This window comes from Neomonachus schauinslandi, chromosome 6 (genome assembly GCF_002201575.2).
Source record: "Neomonachus schauinslandi chromosome 6, ASM220157v2, whole genome shotgun sequence".
NCBI lineage: Eukaryota > Metazoa > Chordata > Mammalia > Carnivora > Phocidae > Neomonachus > Neomonachus schauinslandi.
In genome coordinates, this window is record NC_058408.1 from 52,557,531 (window position 1) to 52,569,771 (window position 12,241).

General features: G+C 35.4%; 1 protein-coding gene across 2 annotated transcripts in view; it reads left to right on the forward strand.

The window, feature by feature from the left end:
- The first annotated feature begins 260 nt into the window (after nucleotides 1-260).
- Nucleotides 261-12,241, forward strand: part of RC3H1 (ring finger and CCCH-type domains 1) — a 41,325-nt gene continuing 29,344 nt past the window's right edge. For both annotated transcript variants that reach the window (XM_021682820.1, XM_044915948.1), the window contains exons 1-5: nucleotides 261-491; nucleotides 4,483-4,603; nucleotides 5,733-5,972; nucleotides 6,410-6,585; nucleotides 10,098-10,298. In XM_021682820.1, coding sequence (XP_021538495.1) covers nucleotides 261-491; nucleotides 4,483-4,603; nucleotides 5,733-5,972; nucleotides 6,410-6,585; nucleotides 10,098-10,298 — 969 coding nt within the window. The remainder of the gene's footprint in view (nucleotides 492-4,482; nucleotides 4,604-5,732; nucleotides 5,973-6,409; nucleotides 6,586-10,097; nucleotides 10,299-12,241) is intronic.

A 12,241-nucleotide genomic window follows, 5' to 3' on the forward strand; every position in this document is an offset into this window, starting at 1 on the left:
GTACTATAATGATATAAATGTGGTATCAAAGGTTGTAGGTAGTAGAGTGTGAATGCACAGTTTAATTGAAAAGGAAGACACTGATTTTTCTCTCTCTCTCTTTTTTGTTTTCCAGGTTATATTTCACACTATGTGCTGACTGTATCTACAGAAGATATTTAAAAAAAAAAACAAAACTTTTTTCAAAGATTTTGATTCCAGTGGAATCTTTGCTTTAGATTATTTTGTGTGTGTGTGTGTGAATTGTAACTCCAGTAACAATGCCTGTACAAGCTCCACAATGGACGGATTTCCTCTCCTGCCCAATTTGCACTCAGACCTTCGATGAAACAATTCGAAAGCCCATCAGTTTGGGTTGTGGCCATACTGTCTGCAAGATGTGCCTGAATAAGCTCCACCGCAAGGCTTGCCCCTTTGACCAGACCACTATCAACACAGACATTGAGCTCCTCCCCGTGAACTCAGCACTGCTGCAGCTAGTGGGTGCTCAGGTAAGATGGGTGACTTACTGTTGTTTTTAATTTCTGAGTGTATGTGTTTTCCTCCTAAGGGAAACTTGTTGAATTAAAATTGGGCAACATTGCCTTCTATCTAAATAGATAAAATTTTATTCAGTACTGTGCAAATCCTTTATTTCAGTGTGTTGGGAGATGGATTGTGGTAGTGGAGTGTTCCTCGGTCATAGCGCAGGAACAGCCATTCAATCTGGTGCTCAGCCTTTCTCAACAATCTGAGCTGTTCAGATCACTAGAGAAACCTAAAGGACCTCTTAATATTGAGGAAAATATTACTCATATAACCACTGCATTTTACTTAATAGGAAAAGTGAAGCTACTTCAGACAGTTTTCCTTAGTAGACACTAACTGAAATGAAAGATGAAGATGGTGACAAGAACTATAGAGCATATTGGGAACCATTTTTCTAGAGTAGGAGCAAATATTCCTAGGTATCTAAATATAAAAGTTAGTCTAGCAAGTCTGATGGTAATACTCTAAAATTTAATGTCTGTATTCTCAAATTTAGAGATTAGTAGTATCTTCAGAAGATTTCACAAAGCCAAGGGAGGCGGGTTTTTGAAAGCTAGATATGATTTACCTAAGTAATCCTTTTCTTTAAAAGATTTTATTTATTTATTTGACAGAGAGAGACACAGAGAGAGAGGGAACAGAAGCAAGGAGAGTGGGAGAGGGAGAAGCAGGCTTCCCACGGAGAAGGGAGCCCGATGCTGGGCTCGATCCCAGGACCCTGGGATCATGACCTGAGCAGAAGGCAGACGCTTAACGACTGAGCCACCCAGGCGCCCCTACTTAAGTAATCCTTTACTAAATTTGCATAGTGTGAGTCTGAAATGCCATATATTTACCATAAATCATTTTCTGAATGAATATACTAGAACTTTGGATCTGGCCCCATTAATGTTCTCTAGATCAGTCTTGATATAGGCTGCTAAAATGTAGGAAAGGTTGATATTATGTATGTTGGAAATGAAGAGAGCAGTTCTAGAATAGCTTATTCAAAAGGAAAACTTTTTTTAAACCTCTTTTGTGATGTCACCAACAACACTACAAAATATTTGTCAAAAGGGAAAGTGCAATAGATCCTTTTGCTTCTTATACTTAATTTTTCATTTCATAATCATTTCTCTTTATTTTGAAAATCCCACTATGATAGTTTGGAAACATTTAAAAAATAGACTTATTAAGGGTAATAATTTTAGAAATATACTATTATAATAGCCAATAACCAAGGCTTACTTTTTTTCATAAAATTGTCTAAAGATGAACTAACTCTTTCTACAAAATGAGTAAGACCTTGTTATATCTTAACTGAAACAACTAATGTTTGTATTTGAGGATAGGACATTTTATTATTTTTTCAAATTTTAGTTAACATATGGTACAATATTGTTTTCTGGGGTAGAATTCAGTGGTTCATCACTTGTTTACAACACCAACTGCTCATAACAAGTGCCCTGCTTTAATATCCATCACCCATCTAGCCCATCCCCCACCCACCTCCCTCCATCTGTCCTCAGTTTGTTCTCTATCGTTAAGAGTCTCTTATGGTTTGTTTCCCTCTTTCTTTTTTTCTTTTCCCCCTTCCCATGTGTTCATCTTTTTTCTTTCTTAAATTCCACATGAGTGAGATCATATGGTAGTTTTTCTCTGACTGACTTACTTCACTTAGCATAATATATTCTTGCTCCATCCATGTCATTGCAAATGGCAAGAGCTCATTCTTTTTGATGGCTGAGTAATATTCCATTGTATATATACCACATCTTCTTTATCCATTCATCAGTCGATGGACATTTGGGCTCTCTCCATGGTTTGGCTATTGTTGATAATGCTGCTATAAAACATCGGGGTGTATGTATCCCTTAGAATCTGTATTTTTGTATCCTGTGGGTAAATACCTAGTAGTGCAATCGCTGGATCATAGAGTAGTTCTATTTTTAACATTCTGAGGAACAAGGATAGGGCATTTTGATATATAGTAGCCACTATTTTAACTCTAAAGATTTCCGTTAAAAAGCTGTTAGAGTTCATAAATGAATTAAGCAAAGTTGCAGGATACAAAATCAACACATTAGTTGTGTTTTTATACACTAGCAATGAACAATCCAAAAGGAAATTGAGAAAACAAATCCACTTACAGTAGCATCAGATAATAAAATACTTAGGAATAAGTTTAGTAAAGGAGGTGAAAGACTTATGTACTGAAAACTACAAAACATTGCTGAAAGACATTTAAAGAAGACATAAATAAATAGAAAGACATCGTGTGTTAATGGATTGGCAGACTTAATATTGTTAAGATCATAGTACTACCCAAAGCAATCTACAAATTCAATGCAAGCTCTATCAAACTCCCAGTGGTGGTGGTTCTTTTTGCAGAAACAACAACAACAACAAAAACCATCCTAAAATTCATATGGTATCAGAATGGACCACAAATAGCCAAACAATCTTGAAAAAGAGCAAAGTTGGAGGAATCACACTCCAGATTTTGAAGCTGCAAAGCTACAGTGATCAAGACAGTGTGGTACTGGTATAAAGACAGACATGTAGATCAATGGAATAGAATAGAGCCCAGAGATAAATACACACATATGAAATTATTTTTGACAATGTTGCCAAGAACATTCATTGAGTAAAGGACAGTTTTTCCAACAAATGGTGCTGGGAAAACTGGATACCCAAATGCAAAAGAATGAATTTGGACCCTACCTCACACCATATTCAAAAACTAACTCAAAATGAACCAAAGGCTAAATGTAAAAGCTAAAACTACAGAACTCTTAAAATACAGGCATGGAGCGTCTGGGTGGCTCAGTCGTTAAGCGTCTGCCTTCGGCTCAGGTCATGATTCCAGGGTCCGAGCCCTGCTTCGGGCTCCCTGCTCAGCAGGAAGCCTGCTTCTCCCTCTCCCACTCCCCCTGCTTGTGTTCTGGCTCTCGCTAATTCTCTCGCTGTCAAATAAATAAATAAAATCTTAAAAAAAAAAAAAAGAAAATACAGGCATAAATCTTCATGATCTTGGAGTAGGCAGTGGTTTTTTTTAGATATGACATGAAAAGCACAAGGAATAAAAGATAAATTGAACTAAATCAAGACTTAAAACTTTGTGCTTCAAAGGACACCATCAGGGAGTGAAAGAACAACTCACAGAATGGGAGAGAGTAATTGTAACTCATATATCTGAAAGGAAGTTGTGTCTGGGATATATTAAAGACTCTGAGAACTCAGTAATAAAAAGGACATAATTTTAAAATGGGAAAAGATCTGAATAGACACCTCACCAAAGAAGATACACAAATGGCAAATGAGCAAATGAAATGTTGCTCAACATATTTGTCATTAAGGAATTGTAAATTAAAACAACAAGATTCTGCTACACACCAATTAGAATAGCTAAAATCCAAAACACTTACAATACCAAATGCTGGTGAAAATGTGGACCAATAGAACTCATTTGGTGAAATGGCTGGTGAAAATAAAAGATAGTATAGCCACTTTGGAAGTTACTATATGAATCTATGATTCTCTTAATGTGAAATGTCCAAAATAGGCAACTCCATAGAGACAGAAAATAGATCAGTGTTTTCCTATGGATGGTGGAGAGTTGGAAGGAAATATGGGAGGGGAGACTTAAAAAAGTATGGCCTTCTTTGGAGGGATGATGGAAATGTTCTAAAATTGTGGTTATGGTTGCACAACTATGAATATACTAAAAACCATTGAATTGTATATCTTAAATGGGTCACTTATATGGTATGCAAATTATATTTCAGTAAAGCTATTACAAAACCAAAATAATGCATTAAATTTTATGTGTTAGTATAGAAAAGGCCTTTGGAAGAATTCAAAAAATTTAGTGGGAGCTTTGATGTACACAGTTAGAGTAGCAGTGCATAAAATATACTCAATCAAACATTTAATTAATGAGTACTCATACAGACCTTTTCTTTTGACCTCAAGGTCCCGGAGCAGCAGCCCATTACTTTGTGTAGTGGGGTTGAAGATACAAAGCATTATGAGGAAGCCAAGAAATGTGTAGAAGAGTTAGCATTGTACCTGAAACCACTCAGCAGTGCTAGAGGTAAATCAGATGCAACTATCCATGCTAAACATGTTTATTAAAGATGTTTTTATTATCATAAAAATTGTGGACTATGGGGGGGCCTGGGTGGCACAGTCATTTAAGTGTCTGACTCTTGGTTTCGGCTCAGGTCATGATCTCAGGGTCACGGGATTGAGCCCTGTCAGACTCTGTGCTTAGCTCAGAGTTTGAGTTTCTCTTTCCATCTGTCCCTCCCCCTCCTCTCTAAAATAAATAAATATTTTATTGTACTTACTTATTTTTTTAAGATTTTATTTATTTAATTGAGGGAGAGCGACAGAGATAGAGAGCACAAGCGGGGAGGAGAGGGAGAAGCAGGCTCCCCACTAAGCAAGGAGCCCGACATGGGACTGGATCCCAGGACGTTGGGATCATGACCTGAGCCAGAGCAGACACTTAACCAACTGAGCCACCCAGGCGCCCCATAAATAAATCTTTAAAAAAATTGTGGGCTCTAAGTGAATGCTAATGAAATTCACTTATTTATTGTAAATCAAACCCACAAACACTAAATAATATCATTACAAACCACATCAAATAAGTGAATTTAGAGTTTATGTGATGTTGAAAACATTTGAATGAGTTGCAAAACTAAGTGAATATACTAGTGGTTTCAGAAGGGCTCTCCATCATTTGACAACTCTGGATTGTCTGCCTTCTATTCAGTTTTATATGGTGTGCCATAGGGAGTGAAATAAAATTGGAAGTTGCCCTTAACTGCCTTGCCATTATGGCTTATTATTTCATTAGGAAAGTAAAATTAACCATTATGAAATAATGTGCCATAACTGTTAGCACCTCAAGATTTGAGTCTTAAACTAATTATTAATGTTGTCTGGCCTTTTCCCCTTTTTCCTCCATGGTTATGATGAATAATGATATATTTAATGTTGTAATGAGTGTTATATTTACATGAGATAACAGCTTTTGTATACTTTTAAAAGCAAACTAGGCTTTATATAATTTTATCCATTATTTATTTTAAACATTCTAGTAGAACTGGGAACTATTCATGTATGCGTAAGTCAGTCAGCCCATCAGAGGAAGTTTTTCTGGACTCTAAAATTGCATTGTAAACCTAGAAATAACCTTTTACTCTCTTTTAAAGGAGTGGGTCTGAATAGCACTACTCAGAGTGTTCTGAGTCGCCCAATGCAGAGGAAGCTGGTGACTCTGGTCCACTGCCAACTAGTGGAAGAAGAAGGCAGGATTCGTGCTATGAGAGCAGCTCGATCTTTAGGTGAACGAACAGTTACAGAGCTCATTCTTCAACACCAGAATCCTCAGCAACTCTCCTCTAATCTTTGGGCAGCAGTCAGGGCTAGGGGCTGCCAGTTCCTTGGACCAGGTATGTGATTAAAGTTTGATATTTACTATACTAGTAATTCTAAAAGTATGGTGTTAAGAACTATAAATGTGATGTACAAAGTCTAGTTCTTTGTAGTATTCTGTTGTTACCAAGAAATATCCCACTTGACAGTCATGGCTTCGGTAATTCCATGTCAGTATTTTAGACCATGTAAAACTTTTCTCAGTGTTAAAAGTTTTCAGTTTGTTAGAGGTTTTTCTTGAATGTATTAATTTTTTATCTGCTTTCTTAAATAAAATATGCAGAGTGTAATATAAAATTGCCCCAGAATGTTTATAAAGTGTAACTGTGAATATGTGTTATTGTGTTGTATTGCCCATCGAGTGGTACCTGCAGAAATTATTAAACATTGCCCTTCTGAAAAATAAATTTATCTTTGTACGTGATAAATTTTGGTTTTGCCTAACTTTTCCTAGCAATGCAGGAGGAAGCTTTAAAGCTGGTTCTCCTGGCCTTGGAAGATGGTTCTGCTTTGTCAAGAAAAGTATTGGTTCTCTTTGTGGTGCAAAGGTTGGAGCCGCGGTTTCCTCAGGCCTCTAAAACTAGCATTGGGCATGTTGTCCAGCTCCTTTATAGAGCTTCCTGCTTCAAGGTATGAACTAATGTTAAATTTCAGCTTAAAAGGAAACATTGTCTTTTTCCCAAACTTAAGTAGTAAAACTTTGAGTTTAATAAAGTTGCCCCTCAGAAAATTTCAATAATTTTTTTCTTTTCAAAAATGTAAAAAAAATAAATAAAAAGAATGTAAATGGTGTCCTATTAAAGTTAGAACTTGTTATATTAAGTTTTGTATATTAGATATTGAACAACATAGCTAAGGTTTATAGATTTTTATATTTGAAGAGTCTAATAAGCTGTGTCATTTTTTTCACCAAGACCATATGCAGAATTGGTCTGAACAGAGAGTAATTGAAGCAAGAAGTTTCATTTTGCTCTTTGCTCCTGCTGTAATTCCACATATAGAGTACTGGAGTTCATTTGCCATTTCATTTTCAGTATATATAGTAATGCCGCACATATTCTTTTGTATCCCAAATTGAATCAGCACTGCTTCAAACATCAATGCTCACTGTGTATCATTTATCATTCATCCTGTTTTCCTGACTTCTTAATGTCAAGGCTTCTTGCTTCTGACACACACATAACTAGTACTTCATGGAGCAGGGAGGCATGCCTCTAAAAATTTTTTAATTCATACAAACTATAAGGATATCCATTCCTGGGTCACCGTGTCCCCTCATCTGACACTCAAACTAAAAAATCCTACAGTCTACTATAGTTTATTTTCTCATTTCCTGAGAAAGATAGAGTGGTTTACAAAATCAACAGGAAAGCATACCAGTTTATTTATATATTTTTTAAGATCTTATTTATTTATTTGACAGAGAGAGAGCACAAGCAGGGGGAGTGGCAGGCAGAGGGAGAGGGAGAAGCAGGCTCCCCGCTGAGCAGAGAGCCTGACCTGGGGCTTGGTGAGCTGAAAGCAGACGTTTAACCACGTGCCCCAAAAGCATACCAATTTAATTTTTAAAAAAATTTTAAAGCTCTGTAACTAAATGCCCACATTATGATGTTTCTTTCTAGAGTCAGATTATATATATAATGAAAATGAGGTGTGCACTCCAGGTCTGTACCCAACCCTGTCCTTAGCCTTAGGTACCTCTGGAACTGTCAGAAACTCTAGCCAAAATAACTCCCAGCTAGTTCAGATTGTCCCCAAATAACTCATATTTGTTGTAATGATTATAATAACATGATTGTACAGTGTAATCTGGAATATACTTCAGAATGTCTGTCTGCTTCCAGAGTTCTTTTTTCTCTAATAACAGCACCAGACAGATACAATATTGCAAGCTTAAAAAATAAAAGGAAAGAAAAGGAAATCCATCCTCCCCCTGTGAAAAATTAGTCCAGAAACCCCAGAATACCCACAGTGAACCTCTCTCAATCCTAATTAAAAGCATTAATAGTAATTGAAAAGAGATTGGAAATTTGTAAAAATCCAATTATTTTTCATTTGGGTCATGATTATTTCCCTTTATTTCATTGTCTACCTGCTTTCTTCTCTTGCTGGTAATGTGTCCTACAATCTCCATCATGAGAAGACTTATCTTCTCTCATCACAATAGGTCCATACCCTAAATTTTACTCACCATGGCAGAGTTTCTGTTAAGTATCTCCCAATACCTATTTCATTTTCTTTGTGGAAGTCACATCGGTAGGCATTTTCCATTCTTCCTTATAGCTGTATGTGTCCACATAGCCGTGTTCTGCCTGCATCCTTTTAGCATCTCTTTTATTTCCATTTGAAAAACGTTTTCAGGGGTGCCTGGGTGGCTCAGTCCTTAAGTGTCTGCCTTTGGCTCAGGTCATGATAAATAAATAAATAAAATCTTTAAAGGAAAACCTTTTCAGACAGGGATAATTCTGGTCCTTCTTAGTAGAGTATAGTTCCAGGACTTACTTTAGACATGCATCTCTTAGAAATCTTTGACTGTTTTTAGTTAAAAGACAGTTTTGAGAACCAAGGCCAGAGAACCCTAGTATATCTTATAGAAAACATTCTACATTTTAATAAGGTTTAGCCTATATTGAGCGGGTGTTTTTATACATCCACATAATGCATTTGGTCTTTTGACTTGCCTTTGAATAGTGGCAAGATATGTTTTGTTTTTGTGACTCTAGTTCTTGATTTTATTTATTTTTTTTTATCTATTTGGTCTTTTACGGACTTACCTAACAAAATTTAAGTTAGACCTTCTTCTGATAAGAATGGAATACATTTAAAAATATAATCAGGATGACCTAGAAGTCTTGCTGTAGTTTTCTTTGGTGGAAGAAAAAAAATGGGAATTTTCTACTAGAGGAATTTGAGTCTTTATGGGAATAAAAGGTTAACAAGGTAAAATATATTCTGAAATATATTAGGATACAGATGATCCTGAACTAGAATTAATTATTTTACTTTGGGGGTATCCGGGTGGCTCAGTTGGCTAAGCATCTGCCTTTGGCTCAAGTCGTGATCCTGGGGTCCTGGGATTATGCCTGCGTCAGACTCTCTGCTTAGTGGAGAGCCTTCTTTTTTCTCCCTCTCCCTCTGCCCCTCCCACCTGCTCATGCTCTCTCTCTCTCTCTCTCTCTCTCTTTCGCTCTCTCTCACTCTCACTCTATCTCAAATAAATGAAATCTTTAAAAAAAAATTATTCAACTTTGATTTCTTGAGCCTTTGGCCTAAACCCAGCTTGATTCAAAATGTAGCAATATAGCAAAAATAACAATAGTACCTACCTCAACAAGTTTAGAGAATTAAATGAGTTAATGTCAGTATGATGGGTAAATAAGTTAACACACTGACTAGTACATACTAAGGGCTCAATAAGGGTTAATCATTTTAATTCCTAAAAGATATTATCATCATTATTATTTTATACTTTCTGATGGTGGCCCAGCCTGCAAAACTCTGTGGAAAATTAAGCTAAGCACAGATTAATCATCTTTAGAATCATACAAGCATCTGACTGAAGCTCTTTCACTTAGGAATATTAGCCAGCTCAATGCCAGGCAAGCCCAAGTTTAATAATCCACAGTTATGAAGAAGAAACATACATTGGGGTTTTTTCCCAGGATAATTGCATATTTTCTTTCCTTTTTTTAAGTCATTGCTTTATGTGTGTGTGTGTGTACATATGTATGTATATATAAAGAAGTAGGCTCCATATCCAATGTGGGGCTTGAACTCATGCCTTGAGACCAAGAGTCACATGCTGTACTGGCTGAGCCAGACAGGTGCCTCAAGTATTTTCTTCTTTTCAAAAATGCATTATCTACACATACACAGTTTAAACTCTATATATGTGTTAAGGTCTATCCAATCTTGGGATTTTCCTCCAGCACATATTCATTCTTTCCATAAGACCTATTCACAAGATTTTGATGTCTTTAAAGGCAGAAATGGTTTACAGGCAAAACAGTGTGTTCCATTTTAATCTTGTTATTGTTGTTAAATTTGTTATTAAAAATTATCTGTTCTCTATATATGCTCATATAAAGTATAAATTCATTTTGTTTCTTACCTGACTCATGAGATTATGTGTGTCTTACTAGGTCACCAAACGTGATGAAGACTCTTCTTTGATGCAGCTAAAAGAAGAATTTAGAACCTATGAAGCTTTGCGGCGAGAACATGACTCCCAGATAGTGCAAATTGCCATGGAAGCAGGCTTACGAATTGCACCAGACCAATGGTCCTCTTTACTTTATGGAGACCAGTCTCACAAGTCTCATATGCAGTCAATTATTGACAAGGTAGACCCTTTTTTGTTCCTTACTTCTTGGACTAATCTTGGAGTTTTGGTAGTTCATGATTTAGTAATTTATTTAATAAATGTATGTTAAAGTGAATACTGTGTGTCAGGCTCTTATAAATTACATTATCTGTAGCTGAGTATCATAGCTTGTCACATAGTAATACCAGTTTGTTTATATAAAGGGTTTTTTTTAATTAATGTATAATTGACATTATTCATATAAGATTTGACTAGTGTTATAATAGTTTATCCGGCACACTCTAGTTTATTTTGAGAGTCTTCCATCTCTATTATTGTTGCCTCTCTCCCTTCTTGTTTTGTTCCCTGAGTTTTAATCATTGTGTTAATTAAACCCATTTTCTAAATGCCTTTATTGTCTTCCTATAACAGCCATTCAGTGTTCTGGAGAATGTATACATTGAGGTTTCTTATGATTCTTAGCCACAATAATTTCACATAATAAGTTACCAGTCATTCTAGGTTTGATCAAATTTTCAATAAACTTATTTCTACTTTATCTCTTCTTTGTTATGATAAAAGATCACTAGAGTACACATGGTCAGGCTCCATTGTTTGTTGCTGGCTCTAAGTGCTATATTTAATTCTATTAAAACTAGGATAATCCTATAATTGTTTTTGTTGTAATTCAACATGAAGTATATGAAAGTATAGGAAGTCTTAAAGCACCATGTAAATATATATGTTATGATAGCATTAACTTTTACTATTTTACCTTAAATACTTAAAACTAGAGAGATGATTATACTTTAGAGTCCACCCACATTTAATTTAAAGAAATAAGATCAAGATGTAAGGGTAGATCAAATATAATACTATTTAACACTTGCTGAGAGTTTACTGGTGCCTGGTCGTTTTAAATAATCCATTTAATCCTTTCAGTAACCCTGTATTGTCCCAGGGAGATAGATTAAGTACATTTCTCCAGGATCACATAGGTAATCAGTGACAGGGCTGGATTTGAAGTTGGGTATACTGACTCTAGAATCCATGTTCTTAACCACCAAATCTTTCCAGACTATTCTGTCACTTTTTGTTATTCCCAAGAAAGGATTATTTGAATGAGTAGTATATTGATGTCAAAGGACAATTGGGGAATGTGTTTTATATGCTTGTTACACAATTTTCAGTATAATGTATATTACTTGTTTTGTCCCATAAATCTTTTCTAGATACCTTTGCCCAAACTTTACCTGCAACTCGTAGGTCTGAAATTATGCAACTGACTGATTATAATGTATTGAAACCTTAGTAATGGTCTCTTAAAGAATAACTTTCTACCTCTGAAGAGAAACTTGGCTTGCTTTTATAAAGGTTCTACAAGCAGGTTGACCTTTTTGTGTGAACTAGACCATATAATTTATCCTGTAACAGTATCTTCACATCATGAGCAGTAGTTTGAATTTAATATCCAGAGACCTTCTTACAACAAACTGGTAAACTTTGCAGTGTATGTGGCATCTTATTATCTAGAACAGTATAACTTTCTGTGGTAGTGAAAATGTTCTATATATGCACTAATATGGTGATCACTAGCCACCCATGACTGTTTAGCACCCAAAATATGACTGTGCAACTGAAGAGCTACATTTTTATTTTATTAATTTTAACTTAAATAGCCACATACTGCTAATGGCTACTGTGTTGGACCTTACAGATAATTTATTAAAAGTGATATGAAAAGCAATAATCATAGTTAATTAATGGATAAACATGAATTATCAGTTCACAAAGAAGAAACATATGTAATTGATAGGATAGAATTCAGCTCCAGTAATAATTAAATGCACATTTAAAACTAATATTACAAATATTGCCTATTAAATTAGCAGAAGAGACATATATTGCCATACATTGCTTATGGTTTGTAAAATGCATTAATTAAAACCTTTGGGAAACAATTTGTCAGTGAATAAAAACTCA